This window comes from Geotrypetes seraphini, chromosome 1, assembly GCF_902459505.1.
Source record: "Geotrypetes seraphini chromosome 1, aGeoSer1.1, whole genome shotgun sequence".
Taxonomy (NCBI): Eukaryota; Metazoa; Chordata; class Amphibia; order Gymnophiona; family Dermophiidae; genus Geotrypetes; species Geotrypetes seraphini.
In genome coordinates, this window is record NC_047084.1 from 3,774,100 (window position 1) to 3,787,846 (window position 13,747).

The window sequence follows — 13,747 nt, forward strand, 5'->3', positions numbered from 1 at the left end:
AGAAACTTTTGGTAGGCCTGTACACAGCACCTGCCCAAGTGGAACACAGAGTTGAGAAGACACTTCCTTTGTTGCAGTGAGAAACTTTTTTACATAGCTTTTCGTGGCTTCACTGCTGCTCTTATGAGTAGCACAAGATTTTTTGTGCATTTCCCCTTTTTACCTAGTTTTTGGCCATTTTTTGGCCTGAGTGCTGGCCAGGTTTGTTTGTTTCTCTCAATTTTTTCATAATTGAGCTGTTTGTTTTTGGGGGGAGATTGGGTTTTTTTTTGTTTTTTTTTTGCTGAAGTTATTTTCCCTGTTATGTCGCACAAACTGCCACTTGATTAAAGAGGTGATGAAGTGTGATGGACTAACATGTGCTTAAAATATATGAGACTTAAGACCTTTGTTCTCTGTGCTCATATGGAGAATAGAGCTAGAGAGGTCATGCATGAGAGGCATTTCAGTATGCAGAAGTCCCATACATAGACAATAGGGACTGATGCTTTCAATACTTATTGCTGCATCAAGGTCTCCTGCCTCGATGTCAAGTGCCATCTGGACTTGGCATCCTTGGACCTGGTACTAAGGATGCATTAGATTCCACATCATTGGCACTGAAGGACACTGATGGTGAGCACCGTGGAAAGACAAATGCCAGCATTGGTCATCTAAGCACTGTGCTGGGAATTCGAAGTATGAATGTCTCTGGTACCCAAGAAGTCCATTTCCCCCTCTGAAGCAGTTCCAATGCACCAATCTCCCTGAAGTTGGGTCCCCTCTTCCAACTTGACACCATCTTCACAGGCTGTCTCCAGGCTTGTCTTTTCCAATGCCTGTTCTTGAATTGGCTCCATGCCATGGTGCAAGAGGGAGCTGGGCTGCATTCTGTAAGAGCATAGCAGAGAGTCATCGAGGGCACTTGCATTATCTGTAGTTCTGTAGTTCTATTCCAGCCTATCTGGATGCTGGTACTTTTATCAGGCATTGGGGCCAGCAACTACTAATGTAATATCTTTCCAGTGCATCTGAGAAGGAAGCTATCCTAGAATCCTGGGGAAAACTAGTATCTTGGCATTCCCACCCTGAGCTTGGGTGTATGTCCATTTAATGGCAACAGGTGCAGTTTCTGACCTCCCATAAAAAAATATGTTTAGTTGAGTCGGACTGTTCCTAGGCTTCTGAAGATGAGGCAGAGGATTTCTTGGAAAGGAGGCCCCTTGGCCTGTCTTCAGAGGAAAAAATACTAGAGGAGCCCTTTCTCAAAAAAAAAAAAAAAAAAAAATGGCAGAAACCATTCCTGTTTTTAACTTGGTCAAGGATGAGCCCAAGGCCATGATGATGGCTGTCCTCGACTGACTCTTCTCCTAGGGAAACGGTGACGGTATTCATTCACAGCATCCTGAAAGATATGCAGATGAAGTATTAGGAAACCCTTCTCTGCAAATGGTACCTAAAGATGGATTCCATGTATAGAGTCCAAAAGGCTCCCAGATTCAAGAAGCCACAGTTGCCATACTACTCCATGGTAGTTGAATCCCCTTAAGAGCCAAAGGTATAAGGATCCATGCTTTGGCTCCCCCCCCCCCCCCAAGCAAGGATGCTCTAATCTAGAGTGTTTGGGGAGATGGGATTTTTAGGGATTGATACTCATTTTCCAAATCATCCTAACAGTTCTACATAAGCATCTACTTGATGTTCTTGGTGGGCATTGTGCTCGAGATTGTAGAAACACTCCCACTGGGGTTGGCCACATGCTTTCGCAAGGTAGCTAATAAACAGGAGGAGTGCAGAAAACACATAGCTTAGGCCACTATTTATTTTTGGCATGGCATCTAGGCTTTCTTCTGTGGGTATTGACATGCAAGGCTTATGGCTGTGTGTTTCAGACCTTGAGCCAGCAGTTCAGGAGAAACTGGCAAGTTTCCTGTGCTGAGATGATAAAACTTTTTTGGGGACAAAGTTAAGGAGGGAGCAGATCTCCTCTCTCAGATTTTCAGTTGGGAGCTGAAAGAGTGCCTATTAGTCTCAAACATAGATGATATTTATTAATATTCCTTCCTCCCATCTTCAGCAGCAGGCCCAGCCTCTCCGCTCCTGTCCTCAGCAACAGTGGACCCAAAAGCCCAAGCATACTATCCAATCTAAGCAGGGGATGAGCTTTTGACTGGGTCCACCAGAGCATAACAGGTTAGTACCCATCCCAGATGGCCTACCAGTAGGAGGGAGTCAGAATTTTTTTCCAAGAAAGGCGGTCCCTTGTAAACTTAGATGGTAAGTTCTGCAAATAGTCTGGGAGGGTTACATACAAGTTTGGCATCAATCTCCTCCAAATTGCCCACTGAATGATAAAATTCAGCTTGCAGAGGCGCTCTCCTCCCTTCTACAGGCCCACTTGGTTGAACCTGTTCTACCTGGAAAAGAAAAATAATTTTATTCCAAATACTTCCTCATGCCCAAGAAAATGGGGATTTCATCCCTTCTTAGAGCTAAGGGACCTGAATAAATATCTGGTCAAATAAAAGTTCAAAATGTCTCTAGACACCCTTCTTGCCCACTCAAAATAATTGGCTATGCTCTCTGGACTTAAAAGGATACTTATAACCACATCGAATACATTCTAGGAGGTATCTCAGATTTCATAAGAACATAAGAAGCGCCATCTCCGGATCAGACCTTCGGTCCATCAAGTCCGGCGATCCGCACACGCGGAGGCCCCGCCAGGTATACACCAGGTTTATTTATAGCCACCATATCTTTATATGCCTTTCTCAAGGAGATATGCATCTAGTTTGCTTTTGAAGCCTGGGACTGTCGATTCCGCAATAATCTCCCCTGGGAGAGTATTCCAGATGTCCACCACTCTCTGTGTGAAGCAGAACTTCCTGACATTAGTCCTGAACTTGTCCCCCCTTAGCTTCATTTCATGTCCTCTTGTCCGTGTCAAATTGGACAATGTAAATAATCTTCTCTGCTCTATTTTGTCGATTCCTTTCAGTATTTTGAAGGTCTCGATCATATCCCCCCGCAGTCTCCTTTTCTCAAGGGAGAACAATCCCAGTGTTTTAAGTCGATCCTCATATACCAGTTTCTCCATACCCTTCACTAGTTTAGTTGCTCGTCTCTGCACCCTCTCCAGCAGTTTTATATCCTTCTTTAGGTAGGGAGACCAATGTTGGACGCAGTATTCCAAGTGAGGTCTGACCATTGCCCTATAAAGCGGCATTATTACTTTCTCCGATCTACTCGAGATTCCTTTCTTTATCATGCCCAACATTCTATTTGCCTTCTTTGCCGCTGCCGCGCATTGTGCCGACGGCTTCAGGGTCCTATCTATCAGTACACCCAGGTCTCTTTCTTGTTCACTTTTTCCCAGAGTTGCACCTGTCATTTTGTACTCGTATTCCTTATTCTTACTGCCTAAATGCATTACCTTGCATTTCTCCACGTTGAACCTCATTTGCCATTTCTCCGCCCATTTTTCTAACCGACACAAATCGCTCTGGAGTTCCTCACTATCCTCCTGCGATCTGATTGCCTGGCAGAGTTTTGTGTCGTCTGCAAACTTGATGATCTCATTGGATGTTCCGTTTTCCAAGTCATTGATATAAATATTAAAAAGGATCGGCCCAAGTACCCGAGTAAGGAAACTTCATTACCAGTATTGCATTCACCCCTAGTGTTAAAATGCCTTGCCATAGTTGCAGTGTACTGAGCATGTGTTTCCCTAAGTGGACAATGTGTTGGTCAAGAGTGTATTAAAGGAAGATGCTCAAGAATCATTGTAGAAAACTATTTAGTTGCCGGAGCTACTAGGATTCATTATCTTTTTTTTTTTTTTTTCTTTCTTTTTTTTTAAGAAATGCCTCCGCTGGGTCAGACCCGAGGTCCATCGCGCCCAGCAGTCCGCTCACGCGGCGGCCCAACAGGTCCAGGACCTGTGCAGTAAATTTCTATCTATACCCCTCTAAACCCTTTTCCAGCAGGAATTTGTCCAAACCTTTCTTAAACCCCAGTACTGTACTCTGCCCTATAACTTCCTCTGGAATTGTATTCCAGGTGTCCACCACATGTTGTGTAAAGAAGAACTTCCTAGCATTAGTTTTGAATTTGTCTCCTTTCAACTTTTCCGAATGCCCTCTTGTTTTTTTATTTTCTGAAAGTTTGAAGAATCTGTCCCTCTCTACTCTCTCTATGCCCTTCATGATCTTGTAAGTCTCTATCATATCCCCTCTTAATCTTCTCTTTTCTAGGGAAAAGAGTCCCAGTTTTTCCAATCTCTCAGCGTATGAAAGGCTTTCCATCCCCTTAATCAGTCGTGTCGCTCTGATCAACCACATTAGGTTCCAGCTACAACCAGTGCACGAAGTGGAATACATTAGGGCTGTGCTAGACACAGTTCAAACTAAAGCCTACCTGTTTCAGGTAGGGGTGGGTGCTCTTATTGCCATTGCCACTCAGATTTAATGTAGCTAGCAGGTCGGAGCTCAGCAGATGTTGAAATTGATGGGCTACATGGCCGTCTCAGTGCATGTCTCTCCCATGGCTGTCCTCCATTTAAGCTTCGCAGGGAACTTTGTAGATGTCATTAGTGACACCAGAGCTGGCCCATTTGCTCCTCTGGATGACTTGAACAAATTTGAACTTGGGATTTCATTCCAAATTTCACCTCAGCAAAATCTAACTATAAATGCAATCAGTGTGGAGAGGGGAGTCCATATAGACCGTCTTCACATCCAGGGACTCTCCTCTGCGCATGAGACCAAACTTCAGATGAACCTCCTAGAGCCAGATTGCCCAGAGGGTTTTGAGAGATCAGCTGTTGAACCAGATTCTGCTAATTGACAGTCACGTTCTTATGTATTATATCAACAAGCTGAGAATATGAGAGAGATCCTACCCTTGAGGCAGGAAGTGGTCAGGATATGGAACTGGGCCAAAAAGCACAGCATGGTATTCAAGGCACATACCTGGCTTGGAAAGAGAAGTCTTGACCAGACTTGAGCAGGGTACTGCAACTAACACAAGTGGTCTTAACATGGGTGTTACCCACAAGATCTTCAGAGTGGGGCATCCCCTTGGATCTTTTTGCTATTCATTTCAATAAAGTGCTTTGGTACTGCTCAACAGGCTACTGCAGACATGGGCAACTCCGGTCCTCGAGGGCTGGAATCCAATTGGGTTTTCAGGATTTCTTCAATGAATAGGCATGAGATCTATTTGCATGCACTGCTTTTAATGCATATTCATTGGGGAAATCCTGAAAACCCAATTGGATTCTGGCCCTCGAGGACTGGAGTTGTCCATGTCCGGGCTAGTGTCAGATGCCTTCCTCCTCAATTGAGGAGAGGACCTTCTATATGTAAATCCTTCAGTACCTCTGATAGGGAAGACTCTGCTGAAACTCATACAAGATCAGGAAACTCAATCATGCCTTCTGGGTTAGGCAGGCTCTCTTCTGGCATTGTCCTTTGAAGAACTGTGGATATTGGACTGTTCTGATTCTCATCACACAGAACAAGATTCTAATACATTCCAACCTCCAGTGTCCAGCCCTTATGGCTTGGATGTTGAAGGAAAACACATTCTACACTCGACTCGCTGAGAATGTCTCCAGGATCCTGCTGACTTCCAAGAAAGATTCTACTAAGAGGTGTTATGCTTTTTAAGTGGAGGAGGTTTGCTGTCTATTTGAGAGCAATCCCCTAAATCCTCTTGACCAACACATAACCTGTTTGAGTACCTTCTACATCTGAGTCTGGTCTCAAAACAGTTCTTAAGAGTTCACCTTAGTGTGATTTAGTGCTTTTCATTACTGTATAGAGGGTAAGCCCATCTCTGTTCAGCCTTTAGTGCAGTCGCTCAAACTCTCGAGTTGGAGCACACTAAATGTAGTGGCCACGGCTTGAGGCACACAGAAGTGCGCGGACATTGCCATGATGACATCATGTCAACATCTGAGCATGTGCAGAGATCCTCTAGATGGGCCCTGAGATGCCAGTAGGGGGTGCCAGCAGGGAAGAGGGCTGGAGAGAAGGAGAGGCACTGGCACCAGCTGATTGCCTACAGTATCCCCTAAGTCTAACAAATATCAACTAGGTACCCCAACCACAGACCTCCTTAGGCCCACCCAAGCTCTGCCCCAGATCCCATCCCCTTTACTAATTGTAATGCAATTTTTTCCATTCATTTTTCATACATACAATATACACAGCAGATATAAATTCTCAAAACTGATACATTTCAATCGCTATATTAAAAATAAAATCATTTTACTTACCGGCAATCCTCTGCAGTCTGCTGTAATTAGCTTTAAAGGTGAGGCCAGGGGGGAAGCCGGAGGATACTAGAGAGAAGGAGGAAACATGCAGGCCTTTGGTGAATCGGGCAGTGCTGGTGCTGTACCGTGTAGTGGCAGGCGCCTCTCTTCCTCCTCAGTTTGCCACAGCACACTTGGAATCTCAGGAGGAACACAGTTTGATACACTGCTCTAATGGTTCACTTTACATATGTGAGGGTTTCCTTCTTACAAAGTCCCCTGTCAGGCATCCAACTGTCATCCAGCTGATGAAAGTGCTTTTTGAGCTGCTTGACTCTTGTCATTTGAAGTGTTTTTGCTGACACTCACTTTAGCTCAGGCAGTGAGCTGCAGGCCCTAATAGCTGACCCACTTTACACAGTTTCATAAGAGTAGTCGTCTTCACTCATCCGAAGTTCCTAAGGTAGTGTTGGAGTGCCATCTTGTCCTTCAAGCATTTTTCCTGAAACATGCCCATCCTTGTGAAAGTGTATTGCATACCTTGGATTGTAAGCAAGCCTTAGCTTCTGTCTGGAGTAGACTAAAAGTACATACAGTCCACCTAACTTTTTGTTTATTTATTGTACTTATATCCTTCTAAATCCATAGTTCTCTACAGATTACAATAAAACATACACAGTAAAAGCAACTTATAAACATATGCAAAACACAAATTGCACAAACAGGATGGGGGCAGCCATCAGTAAGCACTCTTTTGCAAATTGGCTAACACACTGCAGTTCCTTTACTTGCACCCAGGCTGGACCGACGCTTGAGGGTCATGTCACAGCACATGGTGTGAGCTATGGCTGCATCAGTATTCAGCTTGATCACCCTCCATTGAGATATTTACAGTCTTCAGTCTTACAGTCTTCAGTCCACACTTCTACATTTCACTACTCTTGAATAAAATACCCAATGCGCTAGCCAGTTTGTTTAGATAGTCCTGCAGAATTTGTTTGGAGTCTAGAATCCAACTCCAATCTCCTAGGCCCATTCTTTTTTGTTCCAGGCTGCACCTCCATGATAGGACTGTTGCAAGTCCCTGTTGACAGTTGATGGTTTTTGGTAAGCCTAGTAGTATTCTCAGCTGGGATCCCTATGTCTGTCTTGTCCTCAGAAAAGCAACATTGTTCACCTGTAGCAGGTGTTCTCCAAGGACAGCAGGTCAAGCATTCTCACATACCTTTCCACTTTAAGAGTTGCATTCTTTATCCTTTTTGATGCAATTATGGGTCCTGCGCAACTTAGAAAGCCACTTACACAGGGCTCTGACAGGGAACATCACCCAGTTGTGAGAATTTGGCCTGCTGTTCATGACTGAATTCAAACTGTGATGGCTTGGCAGCAATTTTGCAAGAAGCCAGTGGACCGCATGGTCAGTGAGGCCTCAGCAGGTACTTCTGTGGTCATAGGGAAAGCCATTGATGGCTGCATTTGAAAAATATTCAAGCCAGCAGTCCAGTATACAGTATATAAAACCTGAAATGTTTTTCAATTTGAGGTACTTTCTCTACCACTTTTCATAATGTCATCTGTGAACATACATGAGTTATAGCCTTTAGAGGTGCAGGAAAGAAATACTTGGTAAAAGCAGCTATGTGCTGTATTGTATATTGCTATATTTGAGGGGGCACATTAGGTGGGTTATATCCAAAAGCAAACCAAGAAGAATCAAATGTAAAATTTATTAAGACCTAAAATATTTTCATTTTGGAATTTGCAGATCTAACTGCCTTATTTTTATATATAAATGTATAAAAACCTGAATCTAGTTAATGTTACAAACAGATGATAGGAAAAGTATTCATTGCTAAATCCTGAACCATCATTGTGCAAAGACATGACAACAAATGAGATTTTTTTGTTTGTTTTTGGGTTTTTTTCTCTCAGCGTATCAAAATTCCCAAGACAGAGTCCCCCAGTGAAATGTACAACTTCAACTTTTATTTGTCTAATGTTGGCAGAGATAATCCTCAGGGGAGCTTTGACTGCATCCAGCAAACCGTCTCCAGGTAATATATGATCTGGTTAGTTCTTTCTATATAGGGTTTTAATACTCATAACACACCTTCAAAAATTGTGTATTCATAAATCCTTTGGAAAGATTCTGTTTATCAGGTCGATGCATGCTGGGTTATTGGTCGACCTGAGAGTTCACTTAATCAGATGGCTCTTAACATTTTGGAAGTTAATACACAGGGTCACATAGATTGTGTGGTGGTGGTGGTTGGGGGGAAGAGGTGGAAAAGGACCTTACTTCTTTTTAAAAAAATCCTTAAAAACTTATCTTTTTAAAGATGCTTTTAATATTTAAACTTTGGACATGATATAATGTTTCAGGCTTTCTAACTCTCTCCCCTTCCTTTTTTTTTTTTTCCCTTCTTTGTTTATTCCCTCTAAGAAAGAATTATAACTTTTCCCTCCTTCCCTCCCCGATTCATGTTTGTTTTATTTGTAAGAATCATGTTACTTTGTTAGTTTCTTTGTAACTTAGTTTTTGTTTGTTTGTTTTTTTTAGAAGGTTGTACATCGCTTAGCAAATTGAATAAGCGATTTATCAAATATTAATAAAAAACTTGAAACTTGAAAAAACTTGTGGTGAAAATAGGTACCTCTCTTTATAAAGACACAGATGCCTGTATCTTTTTATAAATAGCTCAAAACCTTCAAAAATTATGACCCTGCCCCAAACAGTTATACCTGAGTATCTAAAGAACATAAGTTCTTGTGGAGGTAGGGCATTTTACAAGTGTACTTTGATAACATGTGAAGAATCCTTTATAAAATTATCCCCAATACAGAACTATATGCTGCTTGTGCTTTCTTGCAGATTCCTTGGGTTAAGGGTTACAAAATGGGAACATTTGGTGGTGCACGGTTGCTTCCCTTGCACAGCACTGCTAAATAGAAAAGCATAACCTGTTTGTTGCTGGCAGAAAACATTGAAAGGCTTTCTAAACAGCACCACAAACATTTGACAACATTCTGTATGAATAAACAGTACAGTCTTGCTAATCTGACCATCTGGCATATCTGACAGAACCACCACAGTGACATTGCGTTTTCATTAAGAAGCACAGCTTCTCTTCTTTTCCAGTATAGCACAGAGGGGTGTTTCGCACCTGAGACAAATTTTGTTTTCAACCCGGGACCCTGCTTTTTACTACAAAACAGCATCATTTGACCCAAGACCCTGCTTTTACAGCCTTTGTTTATGCATTGTTTGAGGTATTACCGTTGTTTTTCTGTATTATCTCTTCACATTTACATCAGATAACCGAGAGTTACTGTGTATATAGAAATATTTTTAAATAGTTTTAAGATGTTAACCACTGCTTTCATTGCTGTCAGACCTGTTGGATGTGATCTCACTCAATGCTAATGTTAGTGGACATCTAGGCCAAAATTAGCTTGTGGATCCTGAATGTTCTGTATGGAGAGCAGGGTGTGGTTTTTGTAAAGTTGATCTGCGTTTCATTTATAGTTGAAATGAAATTAACTTTCTAAAAGGGAAGAATGTTTGAATCTGACAACCTTACAAAAGTCTGTTTCTGTGTAACGGCAGTAATGAGGCTATACACATTAAGGAACAATATATTGATCTCTGCTAAGAGAAAGGGGATGAGATTGTCAATAGGCTTGATGTAGAGATAGGCAGGAGCTGAGATTATCATCAACAACATACCACTCATAACAACTTCAACTATAAAAATCTTAGGGGTCCTTATAGATAACAAGCTTACTTTCCGACCGCAAATAAGTGCTCTGGTTAAAAACTGTTTTTACAAACTAAGAATGATTCGATCATTGACCCCTTTTCTTGATACTAGTTCTCTCAATATTTTGATTCATTCACTCATAATTTCAAAAATAGATTATTGTAATTCGCTTTTAAAAGGTATATATCACAAAGATTTGAAACGTCTGCAACTAATACAAAATACGGCAATCAAGATAATCTCTAGAGCAACAAAGTATGACCACGTTACTCCTCTGTTAAAAGATGCCCACTGGTTACCTATCTCATATAGGATAACTTACAAAATTGCCCTTTTGACATTTAAAACTATGCAGACTAATTCCCCAGCTTTTATTGATCGAATATTGATTCCCTATGATCCACCAAGATCTTTAAGATCCATAACCCAATCCAATTTAAATATCCCCTCCGTAAAAATAATTGGTACACGCCGAACCTCTATCTTCTCTGTAACTGCTCCTACGATTTGGAATGCTCTTCCGCTTTATCTAAAAACAGAAAATAATTTAAAAACGTTTAAAAGTAGCTTAAAATGTTTCCTTTTTAAAGATGCTTTTAATTGAAGTTGTTGTTTCTTAATTTTTTTTTTTTTCTCTTCTTCTCTTTCTTTTCTCTTTTCTTTCCTTCTTTTTTCTCCATTAAGTCCTGCCCTTTTGTTCTTTCCCTTAATGTCTCTCTCATTTACTATAATTATTGTATTTCCTCCCTCTTTCCTTCATGTATCTTTTGTTAGTGCGTCCTTATTTAACCTAGTACCTGTTGTAGTTCGTCTAACAGTTTTGTATTTTCATTTTTTTAAAAGTTTGTTTTAATGGTAATTCTGTTTGTTGCAATGTTATTTTATCTAGTGTTTTGTACAACGCTTTGCAGAATCGATAAAGCGTTTAATCAAGAAACTAATTAAACAATAAACAATTTGAAGCCTATCCTCAGTACAGGAATCAAAGGGAGAGAGGATTTACTCCTGTGCACGTTCTCGTAGAATTTATCACTTGCAGTCTTGGATCTCATCCCACCACTTGCACACTATACCCTTTACACCCAGCCTTTTCTCCCCTCAACACCCTCCCCTTAGTCACCCCTCCCATGGTGTCTTGGGGATAGGATAATAGTTACACATCTTTTGGCCACATCCTTCTCTGGTGTCCCAGGATTTTGTTCTGATTATAGGCCTAGATTCACTAACAATAGCGACTCAGTCGTTTTTGGTCGATTCTCTGGCCGATTTGCATGCAAACTCCCCGACTCAATCACTCAGTGAGCGACTGAGTCGAGGCAGAGCCCCGACAATAATGATAGGAGAAGCTGTCACTGCCGTCAGGGCTTCACTCCTGTCAGGGCTCCCTTCCTCCCCGCACCACTTAAAAAAAAAATGGCAGGAGGGTTGCCGACTCCCTCCTTCCATCAGTGCTCCTTCCTCCCACCCCAAAACAAACGGCAGGAGGGATGCCCACTCATCTTGCCATCAGCACCCCTGCCAACCTAAATATGGCAGGAGGTATGCCAACTCCTTCCTGCCGTCGGAACCCCCCTGCCAACCCCCCATCCCCCACAGTGACATCAAACTAATATGGCAGGAGGGATGCCGTCTGAAACCCCCCAACTGACCCAGCCCACCTCCCCTGGTACACCCCCCCGCCTCCCCCCCCCCCGGTACCTGTATGTTGGGGGCAGGAGGGGTGCTCAGTCCCTGGCCTCTGGCGAATGCGGGCCTTAGGCCCTGCCAGATTGCATCAGGGGCCTGAGGCACCTGAGCCAATCAGGGACTTAGGCACCTCCCTAAGGAAGTCCCTGATTGGCTCAGGCACCTCAGGCCCCTTCCTCTGCATCACATGATGCGGCGGGGCCTAAGGCCTGCATTAGCTGTCAGAGGAGACCTGGAGCAGGAGATACTGAGCACCCCTCCTGCTCCCAACTTACAGGTACTGGGGGGTGTACCAGGGGGGTGGGCCAGGTCAGTTGGGGGGGGTTCCAAAGGCAGGAGGAAGTTGACATCTCCTGCCATATTAGTTTGATGTCGCGGTGAGGAGGGGTTCCGATGGCAGGAGGGAGTTGGCATCTCTCCTGCCATATCTAAGTTTGGGGGGGGGTTGGTGGGGGGTGCCGATGACAGGAGGGAGTGGGCATTCCTCCTGCCATTTGATTTGGGTTGGGAGGAAGGAGCACAGATAGCAGGAGGGAGTCTGCATTCATAGAAACATAGAGTATGACGGCAGAAAAGGGCCTGCGGCCCAACAAGTCTGCCCACTCAAGAATCCTCCCTCCCTTGAGAAATCATCTTTTAAGCATAACTCTGTAGCAACCCACCTGTCTGTCCCATTGACTCTTGAAGTCGAGCACACTACTGGCCTCAACCACCTGTCGTGGAAGACCATTCTATTGATCAATCACCCTTTCGGTGAATAAGTATTTCCTGGTGTCACTATGAAATCTTCCCCCCTTAAGTTTTAGCGGATGTCCTCTTGTCGCCGTGGGCATTCCTCCTGCCTTTCTTCGGGGGGGGCCGGTAAGGCCACATTTGTGTGTGGGAGGGCTTTTTTTTTTTTTTTTAATTGGCCAGATATTTTGTGTGTGTAATACACGCAAAATATCGGTACCATTTTTTAAAAAAATGAACTATTACCGACAGGTCTGCAGCAGTCTGGTTTTAGTTTAGTAAAACCCGATTCCCAAAATAGCCAAGCAATTAGTGAATCAATCTCTTGGCTATTTTGCATGGAGTTTTACTAATTTGCATGGGTGGATCGGATTGGAGAGGAGATTTGATCAGGCAGCAGTTTAGTGAATCTCGGTCTGGGAACGATCGCAAAACCAGTAAAACTGGTTTTGCGATCGTCTGTACAGGATCGGAAGGTTTAGTGAATGTAGCCCATAAGCCTGCACAATTCAAAGCTCAACACAAGTCCTATGCAACAGAGAAGGCATCTAGAGGTACCATTCTGTTCAAGTCCCCAGCTGGTGTAAAGGGGGGTGAATTTTCATTAATTCTTTCCCTCTCAGGAGTCTGGAGTCCCCCTGATTATAGCTCATCCAAGAAATGAGTTGGAAGAATGTTCTAAAAACACAAGTCTTGGGAGTCTACATTTTTTTGAACCATAAACTTTCTTCTGATGCTAAAACAGGAACTATAGTTCTCCAAAATATAATCATCTGAAGTTTCTTGTGGATTGCCTGTTTGACTTTCTATAAGAGCTAATCAGCTGACATGTCTACAACAAGAACTTCCTCAAATTTGCAGCAAAAAGGAAGAATACACACTATTAATTGTGGGTGAATCCCCAGCTTCTCCGCCTGACCCAACATCATAGGTTCCTTGCAACTACAGTCTCAGCTAAAATTCTAAACTCCACTGGGTAAAGCTGTCCATTTGCTGAAAATGGCTAGAGGTTTGTCTCCATTTGAGTAGGTATGACTGTCTATTTTTAAAAAACAGTCCAAAAATAATTAATCACTAAACAGTAAAACTCCACAAGAGAAATACCATTAGGGGGAAAAGTACATTGTCGTTTTTTAAATTTTGTTATTCATGGGTAAGTGAGAAGAATTTGTGAATCTAAACCAAAATTGCAAGTCTGCATCTAGTAAAATACATTTACATCTACTCCAGATTCAGTATTATGTAGTGATCAATCCTTTCCTGCAAACAGAATACTTACAGCTTTAAGCACCTCCCATATGGTGGTTGGACCCAGTGCACCCTCCCG

The 13,747-nt window shown here is 42.7% G+C and overlaps 1 protein-coding gene across 7 annotated transcripts in view; it reads left to right on the forward strand.

Annotated features, from left to right (window-relative positions):
- Positions 1-13,747, forward strand: part of ELL2 (elongation factor for RNA polymerase II 2) — a 189,238-nt gene that overhangs the window by 92,071 nt on the left and 83,420 nt on the right. For 4 of the 7 annotated variants that reach the window (XM_033915494.1, XM_033915562.1, XM_033915768.1 and 1 more), the window contains one exon: positions 8,174-8,295. In XM_033915494.1, coding sequence (XP_033771385.1) covers positions 8,174-8,295 — 122 coding nt within the window. Of the gene's footprint in view, positions 1-8,158; positions 8,296-13,747 lie in introns of all 7 variants that reach the window. The other 3 variants (XM_033915312.1, XM_033915405.1, XM_033915634.1) reach the window with 1 other exon arrangement.